The 14,092-nt window shown below is 39.2% G+C and overlaps 1 protein-coding gene across 4 annotated transcripts in view; it reads right to left on the bottom strand.

The window, feature by feature from the left end:
• The window catches only part of TBC1D4 (TBC1 domain family member 4), a 204,898-nt gene extending 191,060 nt beyond the window's left edge, over positions 1-13,838 (bottom strand). For all 4 annotated transcript variants that reach the window (XM_044670593.1, XM_044670591.1, XM_044670592.1 and 1 more), the window contains exon 1: positions 13,305-13,838. In XM_044670593.1, coding sequence (XP_044526528.1) covers positions 13,305-13,838 — 534 coding nt within the window. The remainder of the gene's footprint in view (positions 1-13,304) is intronic.
• Between the last annotated feature and the right edge of the window lie 254 nt (positions 13,839-14,092).

Below are 14,092 nucleotides of genomic sequence, written 5' to 3'. Positions count from 1 at the left end.
AAAGAAAGAAAGAAAGAAAGAAAGAAAGAAAGAAAGAAAGAAAGAAAGAAAGAAAGAAAGAAAGAAAGAAAGAAAGAAAGAAAGAAAGAAAGAAAGAAAAAATTAACCCTGGTCATAGAGGCAACACAAAGTTATGGAGAGGAAGGAATCTTTACCATTTTAAAAATGTAAATACAAATATAGGGGAAAATAGAGAATAGAAGGAAACTAGCATGCCATGATGGATACATTACAAGCTGAAATTCATTTTTAAGTTTAAGTAGTTTCAAACTTAAGATTAATTGTATTTGTTATTTTAAACTAAGTATATAATTTAATTTTCCAATATTATATTTTCTCAGGTCAAGTTAAAGACATGATTTTTGCTTTTATAGCTTGAATTTTGGCCCCTGAGGAACACATCTCCCATTTACATTATACCTATGAAACAAAGTACTTTTTATAATGCTATTTTACCCAACTTGTTTCTATACCATTTAATGAAGCTGAGTGGATGTATGCCTATGCTCATTCTACAATTAGCATTTGGAAATGTTTGATTAAAATACATTTGTATGTCACAATGAAGTCACACAAAGGACAAAAATACACAAAGTACATGTTATTAAGAAAGAAGAATGCTTCTATATTTTTTCCACTATGAAATTAAACTCTAAATACAGCTGGGGAAAGAGAGAGCCAGAGAATTAAGTGATTTGTACAAGATCACTTAAAGTAGATGGTAAAGTCAATATTTAAGTCTAGATTTACCGGTTTTGAAACTTGAGTTCTTTCTACCATACAATGCTATAAATACCAAGAAGTTTATTTTTTTTCTACATGGAGTTCAATACATAACTTCTGTTCATCACAATTTTTTCTTTTTGAGGTTGATTTTGTATAAATCAGTAATCATCAAAACAATCTGGTACTTTGGGACATTAATGCATTGCTGGTGGAGCTGTGAACTGATCCAACCATTCTGGCTGGCAATTTGGAACTATGCTCAAAGGGCTATAAAAGACTATCTGCCCTTTGATCCAGCCATACCATTGCTGGGGTTGTACCCCAAAGAGATCATAAATAAACAGACTTGTACGAAAATGTTTATAGCTGCACTTTTTGTAGTGGCAAAGAACTGGAAAAGGAGGGGATGTCCTTCAATTGGGGAATGGCTGAACAAACTGTGGTATATGCTGGTGATGGAATACTATTGTGCTAAAAGGAATAATAAACTGGAGGAGTTCCAGGTGAACTGGAAAGACCTCCAGGAACTGATGCAGAGTGAAAGGAGCAGAGCCAGAAGAACATTGTACACAGAGACTGATATACTGTGGTAAAATCGAATGTAATGGACTTCTATACCAGCAGCAATGCAATGACACAAGACAGCTCTGAGGGATTTATGGTAAAGAATGCTACCCACATTCAGAGGAAGATCTGCAGGAGAGGAAACATAGAAGATAAACAATTGCTTGAATGCAGGGGCTGAGGCTGACATGATTGGGGATGTGGACTAGAAACAACCACACCAATGCAACTAACAACAATATGGAAATAGGCCCTGAACAAGAACACATGTTACAACCAGTGGAAATGTGCATTGGCAATGGGTGGGGGGAGAGTGGGGGGGGGGGGGGTGAAGGGGAAAGTAGGAGCATAAAGTATGTAAACAGGTTAAAAATGAATATTAATTAATGTTTTAAAAAACAATCTGGTACTGACTATGAAATAGAATGGTGGAATAAAGAAATAAATCATAGAATTAATAAATTAATAAATTTTTAAAACACTAAAAAAATAAAAAAGAATGGCAGATTGGTGGAATAGATTAGGTATAAAAACCTAGTAATAAATGACCTTAGTAATTTAGTGTTTCATGAAACAAAAGATCCAATATTTTGGGACAAGAATTCACTATTAGACAAAAATTGTTGGGGAAAATGGAAAATGGCATGGCAGAGACTAGGAATAGGTCAACACCTTGGACCTTATGCCAAGAAAGCAGAAAGGGAGATAATGCAAATATGTCAGACCTATGAATATGGGAAGAAAATACAATTAAACAAGAGATAGAGAGCATTATAAAAAGTAAAATGAATAATTTTTATTATATTAAATTAAAGGGATGTTTGTACAAACAAAACAAATGTGTGTGACCCTGGGCAAGTCACTTGACCCCCATTGCCCACCCTTACCAATCTTCCACCTATGAGACAATACACCGAAGTACAAGGGTTTAAAAAAAAAAAAACACAAATGCAACCAAGATTAGAAGGAAAGTAGGAAGCAAGGGGAATTTTTTGCAGCAAGTATCTCTGATAAAGGACTAATATCTCAAAAATATGGAGAAAAAAATCCAAATTTATAAAAATAAGTCATTCTCCAAATGGTCAAAAAAAAAGTCCCAGCCAGTTCTGTCTGGCTTGAGCCAGTTCTGACCAGTTCTGACTGGGCTGAGCCAGATCTGACCAGTTTGAAGCCAGTCCAGACCAGTTCTGACTGGTTTGAAGCCAGTCCAGACCAGTTCTGACTGGTTTGAACCAGTCCAGACCAGTCTGAACTGGTTCTGACAAGTTAAAGCTGGGCCAGACTTGTTTGAGCTCATTCTGACCAATTTAAGCCAGTCCAGGTTGGTTCTGACTGTTTTTGAGCTGGTCCTGACTGGTTTGAGCTGGTTCTGACCAGTTTCAACCAGTCTGGACCTGTTTGAGCCAGTCCAGGCCAGTTTTGACCTATTTGCACTGGTTTCAACAAGTTTGAGCTGCTCAAACCAGTCCAGGGCTGTCTTGGCTGGTTTGAGCCAGTTCTGGCCGTTTTTGTGCTGGTTCAGACTGGTTTGAGCTGGTTCTCTGGTTCCAGCTGATTTTAACTGGCTTTAATGTGTTAGTTCAGGACTATGAAGACAGGATATTAAATATGAAACTCATCCACCTAGAAAGAGAACTGAATCCAAAGCCGTTGATGAAATCACCAATGGCTCTCCCTTGAGAGAGAGAGAGAGAAGGGAGCCAGATACAAGCTCTGAGAGACACCCACAGTTAATAGGTATGACTCAGATGAAGATCAAACTAAAAAGACTGAAGAGGATAATTGGCAGAGTAAAATGTTGCAGAGAGGTCAAGAAGGATGAGAATTAGGAAAAGTTTTGGCAATCAAGAGATCTTTGCTAACTTTGGAGAATGAAGTTTATTTTGAATGATGGGGATGGAAGCCAGATTGCAGAAGATTTACAAGATAGGGAGATGAGAAAAAGCATAGGCACATATTGTAGATGGCCTTTTCAAGGAATTTAACTATGAAAAGGAAGAAAGACACCTTGGAAATAATTTTTGTCTAGATTTAAGACAGTGATGGAGAAAATGTTATGTTAATAATGCAGATTAAACAAAAAATTATGCAATGAATTGATTTATCTCTCTCTTTCTCCCATCTGTTTCTCTGTCTCTCTCTCCCTCTCTCTTTCCCTCTCTCTATCTGTCTCTGTCCCTCCCTCTTTGTCTCTCTGTGTCTGTCTGTCTGTCTGTCTGTCTGTCTGTCTGTCTCTCTCTGCATCTGTCCGTCTGTCTGTCTATCTGTCTGTCTCTGTTACAGTTATTTGCTGAATTTTCAGATACAAGGCTATTTGAAGATTTCCCATAGTGGATGGAATCATAAAAGCCAAAGAGAAAAACAACTCTTTTGTATCAATTCTAGGATTGAAGCAGGTCATCTAAGTCAGAGCTTGTTTTCCTGGTTCTGCTCACTTCACTCTGCATCAGTTCATATCAGTCTTTCCAGATTTCTCTGAAGCTACTTCCTTCATAATTTCTTATAGCACAAGCCATTATATTCATAACTCAAAAATGTTTTAAGTGAGTGCTAAATAATTTTACATGTAATTTTTAAAAATCCATTATGTTCATGTACCATAATTTATTCAGCCAATTCCCAACTGATAGCTACCCTTTTAGTTTCCATTTCTCTGCCACTAAAAAAAGAGCTGGATTATAGAGGAAATTGATTATGCAAAATTATGGCTATCAAAATAGTCTTTAAAATAAATTCATAGACCTCAGGTTAAGAACCTTTGGTCTAAACTCATTCTGCCAGATTGCTTTCCAGTTTTCCCAGAAATTTTTGTAGTTTTTTTTTTTTAACCCTTACCTTCTGTCTTGGAGCCAATACTGTGTATTGGCTCCAAGGCAGAAGAGTGGTAAGGGTAGGCAATAGGGGTCAAGTGACTTGCTCAGGGTCACACAGCTGGGAAGTGTCTGAGGTCAGATTTGAACCTAGGACCTCCCATCTCTAGGCCTGGCTCTCAATCCACTGAGCTACCCTGCTGTCCCCTATTTTTATTTATTTATTTTTTTTTTGGGTAGTTCTTAACCTTAGTAGCTGGGGGCTTGTTATTTATCAAACACTAGCCTGCTGGTTTCATTTCCTTCTATATGTTGTATACCTAATTTTCTCCATTGACTAACTTCTCTTCTTTTCCACTTTTCTTATTATTTCCCTTGAGATTCTTAGCCTTTTGTTCCTCTTGATGTATTTAGTTATTTTTTCTAGCTCCATAACTTTCCCTTAAATCTTTTTTTTTTTAAATTCTTACCTTCTGTCTTAGAATCAATACTGTGTGTTGGTTCCAAGGCAGAAGAGTGGTAAGGCTTAGGCAATGGGGGTTAAGTGACTTGCCCAGAGTCACACATCTAGGAAGTATCTGAGGCCAGATTTGAACCTCAGACCTCCCATCTCTTTGCCTGGCTCTCAATCCACTGAAACACCCAGCTGCCCCGCTTAATCTTTTTTTTTTTTTTTTAACTCTTACCTTCCATCTTAGAATCAATACTTGTTTCCAAGGCAGAAGACTATGTAATGGGGGCTAACTGACTTCCCCAGTGTCACACAACTAGAAAGTGTCTGAAGCCAAATTTGAAACCAAGTTCTCTGATCTCTAGGTCTGACTGTCAATCCACTGAGCCAGCTAGCTTCCCCTTCCCTTAATCTTTAATCAAAACTTTTAGTAAATAGAAGATAAAACAAAAATAATTGAAATATATCTTTCCGATCAGAAATCTGGTGCACACCCTCCCATCAATATGTACAAAATGCACATGGAGGACAGTGGACAAAAATGTAAAATATTTAGTTCCTAATAAGGAGGCACATTGTGAGTAACATGTACTCAAGGCAAGTTACAGCTCTGGAACTATGAATAATCAGTACAAAAATTCACTAATGGACATGATATCAGTGTAAGTTGAGTGTCTCTATAGCTGGACAACATCCCTGTTGAGCTGGGATGTTCCATTGCTGAACCAAGTTGCTCCTCTTCTGAACTAGGACACTTCTCTTGAACTGCTAAGGTAGTTCCATCCCTTTTGAAAAAGAGTTGGGGGTGTCAGGGTGGGCAGCTAGGTGGCTCACTGGATTGAGAGTGAGGCTCAGAGATGGGAAGTCCTGGGTTCAAAACTGGCCTCAGACACTTCCTAGCTGTGTGACCCTGGGTAAGTCACTTAACCCCCATTGCCTAAGCCTTACCACTCTTTTTTTTTGTCCCCCATTGCTTACCTCTTTGTGTTCTTCTGTCTTGGAACCAATACACAATATTGATTCTAAGACAGAAGGTAAGGGTTTGAAAGGAAAAAAAAAAAAAGAGTGGGGAGGGGGCAGCTCAATGGACAGACAGTCAGGCCTAAAGACAGGAAGTGCTGAGTAGTTCAAATCTGTCCTCAGATACTTCCTAGCTATATGACCCTGTGCAAGTCATAGCTACCTAATTTTTACTGTTCTTCTGCTTTGGAACCAATGCATAGTATTCCATCTGGAAGGTAAGGTTTTGTTTTTTTGTTTAGGGACCATTTACCTGGGGTTTTCAGAGCTTTTCCAATTCTGCTTCCTTGGCTATGCTCTGAAGGATTTCCCTCTCCCAGGCAGCAGATGATAGTGTAAATAAAGAGGTAAAAGTTTTGATTCATCAACTCTTCCAGGCAACAGAGAGGTGAAGCCTTTTTACTACTAGGCTTAGCTGGCAAAAAAAGTATATGTTTGGTTGTTTTAGGGTTTAGTAGAGACTGTAAAATAACCAAGCAAGCAAGAACAGGCTATAGGGTATTGGTCAACGGAGCATAAAATAACTGAGTGTGATCAAAATGAGACATTGAGCAATCTTATCTCATCCTTCATCATAATGCTCACAGCTGGGCAAAAAGAAGAGCATGTGAACATATGCTCCTACACTTCCCCCAGGATATCTCTGTAGCAGCAGCTGTAGGCTTCAATACTTCTTATTCTGTTCTCTCTGCTGCCTCAATCTGCTTGAGAAGCAAAAAGACTGACGAGTGGAAAGTTTCCTTCCTCTTCCTCACAGCCCCTCAAATTTCAAAATGGCTGTGTATGGTCAATGTGTCATTCTGGAAGAAAGAGATGCAACTTGGTAAATTTTGGTCCCTACTCCTGCAATAAATTCCAGCTAATTCTACAATTAGGAAAGAGGAATGAAGAACTTGCTGAAGCTACCAAGAAATAATAAGGAACTCTAAACCATTCCTTAATGGCAGGAAAGTTGCCAAATAGAAAAATCTTGGGAGAACTTTATTGCTGCTGTCTCTCTTTAGAGTCCACTTCTCTTTCTTTGATAGGGCTGCCCAGTCAAGTTTGCATTGTGTGCTGGGTCACTGTCCTAAAGGATGACTGGGCTTCTGTAGCTTCTGTCTGTCTATGGGTGACACTGTCTATACAATAAGAACCAAGTAGAAAAGAAGCAAAGATTTTTCATAATATCATCAGGGTTCATTATGGAATTAAACCTAAGGAGTCTGTAGGTAAAAGGAGAAGTATAGCCCAAAAGGACAAGATAGTTACAGGAGGTCAAGGAAGAAAGAAATTATAAAAGGAAAAAGATGCGATACATATCTAGCCATTATAGTTTAAAGTTGATATTAAATATGGTTAGAAGTCAGTGAAATGAATGTAGGTTGTCATTTCATCTGTTTCTCTGATTTTCTGAATGACATATCCTATTGACCACCAAAAAAAAGGAAAGAAGAATTAAGCAATTGTAGTTTTGGAATATTTGTCCAAAATTAAATTTGAAAGTTCATATCTTGCTTGACACAATCAAAACAATTTAATTTTTTAAGGAAAGCAAAAGAAAGATAGCAATTTTATTGTTAAAATTTCACATTACTTGCTGTTTATCTTTTAAAACAATACCAAGGAGTGCATATAGAAGTATAATCAATGAAATCAATTAAAATATTTTGTGATAGCTATTTGACTTCTAAATGCCCACAGTTACTTTGATTTGTTTTAAAAGTGAGCTATTGAAAGAAAATATTTTGGGGGCAGCTGGGTAGCTCAGTGGATTGAGAGCCAGGCCTAGAGACGGGAGGTCCTAGGTTCAAATCTGACCTTAGACACTTCATAGCTGTGTCAAGTCTTGACCCCCATTGCCTACCCTTACCACTCTTCTGCCTTGGAGTCAATACACAGTATTGACTCCAAGACAGAAGGTAAGGGTTTTAAAAAAAAGAAAGAAAATATTTTGTATCCACAAAAAAAAAATAATCCTTATAAACCTTCAATGTTTGTTTAAAAGAAAAACAAACATTATTTAAAATAATGTTATGATTCCAATTTCATGGAAGTGGGAGGACTATCTTCCTATTCCCAGAGAACACATTACTATGGCAATTCTATCATAATACTCCAACCTACTCAAGTGTTTCTTCTACACTCGAGGCCACATTTCTATAAAAGAAAATAATTTGAATTGAACTGATTATTTCTGCACAGACATAGTCACTTTCCTAAAGATAGAATTGACAGAAGCCTAGTCATCCTTTAGGACAGTGGCCTGGCACATAATGCAAACTTGGCTGGGCAGCCCTGGCAAAGAAAAGGAAGGATATGAGGAAAAACAGTAGTAAAAATGTTCCTCCAAGCCCCTGGTTGAATACTTCTCTCCTGACATAACTCTTCTCTTCTCTTCTCTTCTCCTCTCTGTCTGTCACACACACTCTTCCTCCCTTACTTTCTGTCCCTGAACAACTATAAGACAAAAGGGCAAGGGCTTGGTAAACAAGGTTAAGTTATTTGCCCAGGGTCACAGAGCTAGGAATTGTCAGAGGCCACATTTGAACCCAGATGTTCCAGACTCCAGGCTTCTATCCACTCTGCCACCTCACTGCCCCTGACACGTTTCTTCATAGCTCTGAAGCCCGGTATATATAGAACCATGCTGTCTTTGTAATAGTAACAACATAAAAGCACAACATGCCCTTGGATAAATAATAATAAAATAATGGCAGCATCCTATTTCTATAAGGGTTTGTAAGAAACTGCCTCACAAAGAATCCTTGAAAAAAGGAGAATATAAACTCTCTGAAATCAAAGATATTTTCTTTTTTTTATTTGTATTCTAAATTCAAATAGAAAACACAGGAGGAAGCAAAGAGAAGCCTTTCTTGCCTCTTTAGTACAAAAAAGTATATCATTACAACTTCCAGTACTAAAAAACATTATCATCATTAATATTATTTCCTAAGATGTTACATATCTTAATCAATAAACTCTATTAATAAATATAGCATTTGTTTATCATCCCTTATTTTTTTAAACCCTTCTTTCTGTCTTAATATCAATTAGAAGGAAGAAGAGGGGCAAGAACTAGGCAAATGGGGTTAAGTGACTTAATTAGGCTCACAGTGCTAGGAAGTGGCTGAGGCCACATTTGAACTCAGGTCCTCTTGACTCCAAACCTGGCACTCTATCATTGTTGTGCCACTTAGTTGCCCTTTATCATCCCTTTAAAATAAGTTCAATTCTCTTTTTTCCCTTTCCCTCACACCTAGCTTAATTCCTTACCATACACCACCAAAATGGGAAATAGAAGCTTCAAGGAAATATTTTGCCCTTTTCATGCTGACCACCACTTTACATGTCAGAAGAAACACTGTTCTGTCATTTTAAATCTGAGTTGATTGGGTTGATATGGGCCTCATTTGTTATCTAGTCCTATCCCCACTCCACCAAGCTGAAGCAGGAATCAACCTCTTCTACAAACATCCCTCATAAATCCTCATTTGGCCTGAAGATTCTCAAAGAATCTGAGTTGGAAGGAATCTTAGGGTCCCTTTAGTGCAATCCATACAAAGAATTCCCTCTATAGCCTCCAGATCTCCTTTCCTTCCTGGAAGGAAAACCCACTACTTTTAAAGGTAGTGAGTTAATGTTCTTTTGAATTAACTATAGTAGTGAAAACCACTCCAAGCCCCGTCTTCAGGAATTCATAAAAATCAGTAAAATCTTAGTGCTTGCAATGGATCTTTATGGACAAGTTAACTAAAGCCCAAAGAGACTGAACAGCATCCAAAGTTCAGACTGATTTTCTATTAGTCAACAAAAATGAAGTACTTTCTATGTAAAAAGCACTGTGCTAAGTGCAGGAGGAAAAATGTACTTTCTTAATCTAGAATCTCAGGGGGGGAACAGGAATTGACTGTCTAATCTAATTTAAACTGAAGCCATAGACCCCCATCTACATGCTGTCCATGACGAGTAGTCATCTCTGTCCATTGCTGAACATTAATGTGATGAGAAACTTAGTATCTTATTGGAAAGCCCATTCCACTTTTGGATAGTTCTGTAAGTAGAGTCTTCCTAACACATTTGACTTCTGTAACTTCTGCCAATCCCCTACTTCTACCCTCAGAAGTCACAGAGAATAAATAGAATCCTTTTTTAAAAAAACCTTACTTTCTGTCTTAATAACAATGCTTTAGACAAAAGGGCAAAGGCTAGGCAAACACAGCTAGAAAATGTGTGAGGCCAAATTTGAACCCAGGTCCTCCTGACTCCAAGCCACCACTTTATCCACCATGTCACCTAGCTGCTCCAATAAATATAATCCTTTCACATGACAGCCTTTAATTATTTTTTAAAGTCATAAATAAAAATCATAAGTCTTCTCTTTTCCAGGGTGAATATCCACTGTTCCTTCAACTGATCCTCAGGGCAAGGATTCATGTAAATTTAATTCAAATACATTCATCTTAAACAGTAATCAACAGACATTTAGCAAGCCCCTATTATGTGCTAGTCATAGTATTAAGTACTGATTTTACAAAAAAAAAAAAAAAAAAGCAAAAAGATAATCCCTGCTCTCAGATTTATAATCTAATGAGAGTATTTTTTGTTTGTATTTTTACCCAAAAGCCTACCACTGACATGAAAAAAAATGAAATTTTAATTGTTTCCCTCTTATATTCTGCCCCAGTGAGTCTAAATATAATTATATAATATAATAAATTAATAAATAAATTAATAAATATAATAAATAAAAGTACATTAAAGTCATAGCACCTAAAATGTAAAGGAAGGAAACAAAGCAGAGAAAGTGGACTACAGACCAATTTCCCTACTGAATATTGAACCAAAAATTTTAAAAAAGATATTAGCAAGTAGGCTAGAACAACATATTAGAAAGATTATAGACAATGATCAGTTTAGGTTTATATGAGGAATAATGGGTTAGTTCAACATAATGAAAAATATTTGACCATCTATTAATGTCACTGAAACAACTGCTACTATCGTAGAAAAGTCATTTGAAACAGAATCTAGGTGGTCATAACTCATAGTACAAAATAGCTTTTCATCCTTACTGCTTATACCTTGATACTTAGGCAGTATTTTGTATATTTTACATAGTATGGGGGAGGGGCGCTTCAGCCTTTATTACAACTATTTTCACCAAAATAAATAGTTCTGCATACAGTGTTCAGGAAGACACAGGGAGGAGGCACAAGTATTGGGTAACATTGCTCTCAGGGGAGGCCCCCAATACCAAGCTGACCTCTACTCTCCAGGGCCAGCCACCACCCCACCCCAGGCAGGGCCAGACACGAGGCCTTCTTGCTTCTGCTTACTCAGAGAGCCTAACCCTCAAAAAAGCTAGCTGGGGGCAGGCAGGAGGGGGAGGTAGTGAAAATAAGGCACGGTGCCCCCCACCCCACTCTTCTGGCCACCCATGGCAGCCCTGCAGTGCTCAGGGAGCTCCTGCACTTCCCTCCTGCCCCCATATGTTAGACACCATGCTTTGGTATAACTTGCAATTAAACTATCAAGAGTAAAAACAAAACAAAAAAAATCACATTAATTAACACACTACCCATAAACTTGATTGATAACTACAGAATATTTATCTGCAACAGTTATTCCTCTCACATTGATTTGTAATTTCTACACACCTAGTCAGTATGTTAAACTGTTTAACACATTTTTTTGTCTCTCTAATGCAATTACCATAAAATATTGTATATTATGAGTATCTGATGTTATGTTTGTGACAGCCTCTACTAGACTACAAACTTCATATCAAAGGTGTTGATTTCAGTCAACAAAATCTGGGTTCAATTCCTTGCTCATTATCATGAGCAAGTTATTAAACCCCTCTCACCCTCAGCACCCTAATCTGTAGGACAGGGTTTATGGTACCCTTAGTACCTATACCTCTTATATTTATTATCTGGATAAAAGAAAATGTACATAAAATACTACCTAAGTATCAATTACTGTAATAAGGACAGAGATCTCATCCAATCTAAATTTTCTGATACCCTCCCCCAGGTTAGTTCTCCAACACAGTAGGCACTTAATAAATGTTTGCCCAGAGAATGAAGGCAATGAAGTTAATTCTTTTGAACCTAATACAATTAACTTTTTTGTTTGCTTGTTTTTATATATACACACAAGCCTTTCTGTAGAAACCTCTGTAACCCAAGAAGTCTTCAATTGGGCATTAAATCAGAATGAAACAAACAACCTTACTTAAAACAGGATGTTCTCATTTCAGAACTAACTGGACAAACAATGAAACAGCTTCTTTTTATTTATTTATGTTTGTTAGTTTGTTTGCTTACTTATATATAAATAAATTTATATGTAAATAACACTGTTCCCCCAAAGAGCCCAGACCACTCTCCTGGCATTAACTAATCTATTCCTTTTAAACCATGTTTTCAATCCTTACCACATTGTGTGAAAATTGTTATAAATAGCTTTATGAATGTGTTTCAGCAAAAATAATGGTCATTGTGAAAAGCAGCTGCTGCAACCCACTAAGAGCAAACTTCAAAATAAGGAAAATCAGATCCAACTGCACATATGACAAATGCTAGTTGTAGACTACAAAGTCATTAACCTTTTTAGGAGCTAACTATGCAACTGATAAGAGTCCTGATCTTGGGAGTCAGGAAGATCTAAGTTCAGAACTATTCTCAATCACTTAGTAGCTGTGACCCTGGGAAAGTCAATTAGCCTCTGTTTGCCTCAGCTTCCTCAACTGTAAAATGGAGATAATTAAAGCATCTACCCAGTTAGATTGCTCGAAATATTGGTTCCATTCACTGGTTATATTACCAATAAAGTGTTTTACCATTTGCCAAGCGTTTTCACCAATATAATATCACCCCATCCTCATAATATTTTTCTAAATGAAATAGAGCTCGTCCTATGTACCTCCTTTTAAGAGCTAAGAAGTCCAAGCTTCAAAGAGATCAAATGATTTGCCTTAAAAAAAAAAAAAAAAAAAAAAAGGTACATAGCTAGTGGCCTGTGACAGGTCATGAATTTAAACACAGTGGTACAAGCAGGAACCATAGGAGTGTGTCCATTCATGCTATCTAATTGCTGTTATCTTGCCTAACAAAATGTAACATCTTCAAAATATATTTTTTCTTTAAAGTGATCTCATGAAGTTGCTTCTAGAGTGTTCATGAGGACACCCAAACCATAGCCACACCCCCTCTCCATCCTGCGCCTCTTAAACAAACATAAAAAAAGTTGCACGTGATTCATTTTAAATTCCACCTTCCAATCCCGTGTAAACCACGTTAGTTCTCCCTTGGGACCATCGATCGGTCAGTCATCCAAGATTTTGGGTGTTGGGGATAGAAAGAAAGGAGGTGGGCAAGTCCTTGCTCTCAAGGCGCTCACAGTCAAACTGTCCAGCTTTCCCTTAGCACAAGAAACCTCTTCTCTCTCCTCCTTGAGATGACTTCTTCCCGCCCCACTTCCTTGTCTGAAGCGCTCCTTTCTTTCCCACTTTACAGCCTCCAGGAGGGTCTTACCTCTTCCACCACCCCACCGCCAATCTAGTTCATTAACAGAGGGAAAAAGAGAGCTGCGAGAGTAACTTCCCCGAACCCCTTCTTTGCCTACATACCACCACCACCACCAAACGCAGCTGCTAGACCCCGAGAAGCTCTGGGTGTATTTTTTTCCTCCACCCCCCACATTCATGACCAAGCCGCCCATGCCCCCAGGCGGTTGGAGACACTTGCCTGGTTGGGGTCGGTGGCCCGAAAAACGTGACAGGCCATCTGGGACTCTGGGTTATCTGGCTGGGCTTTGATCAAATAGGCAAAGTAGGTAAGGTCATGGCTGTTGTGGATGAAGCGAGAGATGTGCTGCGCCTTATGTTCGAAAATGAATACGGACGGGTTGGGTAGTGGGCCGGGGGCGGAAGGGCTGCCCCCCGAACCCCCACTATTGCCCGAGGGGGCGGGGACGCAGCGGAGGTACGGGGAGCTCAGAAGCAGTAGCACCTCTCGAGCCGTGCCGGGCTCCGGCTTCTGGCTCCGACGGCGGATCTCCGCCATCAGCCAGGGCAGCATAGGTAGCGTGGTCCTTCGGTCCAGGCACGACCAACCCACGTACCACAGTCTAAAGCGCTTCTCCCCTGGCTTGCCCGGTCCGGGCTGGGATGGAGCCCCCCCTGCAGCAACCGTTGTTGCCTCTGGAGCCGGCTCAGGCTGGGGCTCGGGTCCTAGGGGGTGAACGAAAGGCTCGTCCTGGATGCAGCTCGGCGCTTCCATAACTCTTTCCTCAGTGAAACACTCCAGGGAATGACTTGGCGGAGCCTGACCGCGCCACGCGAGCGGGAAGGGAAGGGGCCGCCGGGGCCGAAACTGCGCCAACCCGCGCCCGCACTCCTCCTCCGGGCCGGGGCTGCCCCTCAAGTCACAGTCTGATCCCAAACTCAGGCAGCTGCAGTGCCCCTCTCCGATTGAACCCAGTTAGCTAGCAGCGCCTCAGTGCCAGGCACCGCTGGCCGCCCTAGCCTAGGCGA

Source organism: Gracilinanus agilis, chromosome 3, assembly GCF_016433145.1.
Source record: "Gracilinanus agilis isolate LMUSP501 chromosome 3, AgileGrace, whole genome shotgun sequence".
Classification (NCBI taxonomy): Eukaryota; Metazoa; Chordata; class Mammalia; order Didelphimorphia; family Didelphidae; genus Gracilinanus; species Gracilinanus agilis.
This window is presented reverse-complemented; position numbering and strand designations above follow the sequence as displayed.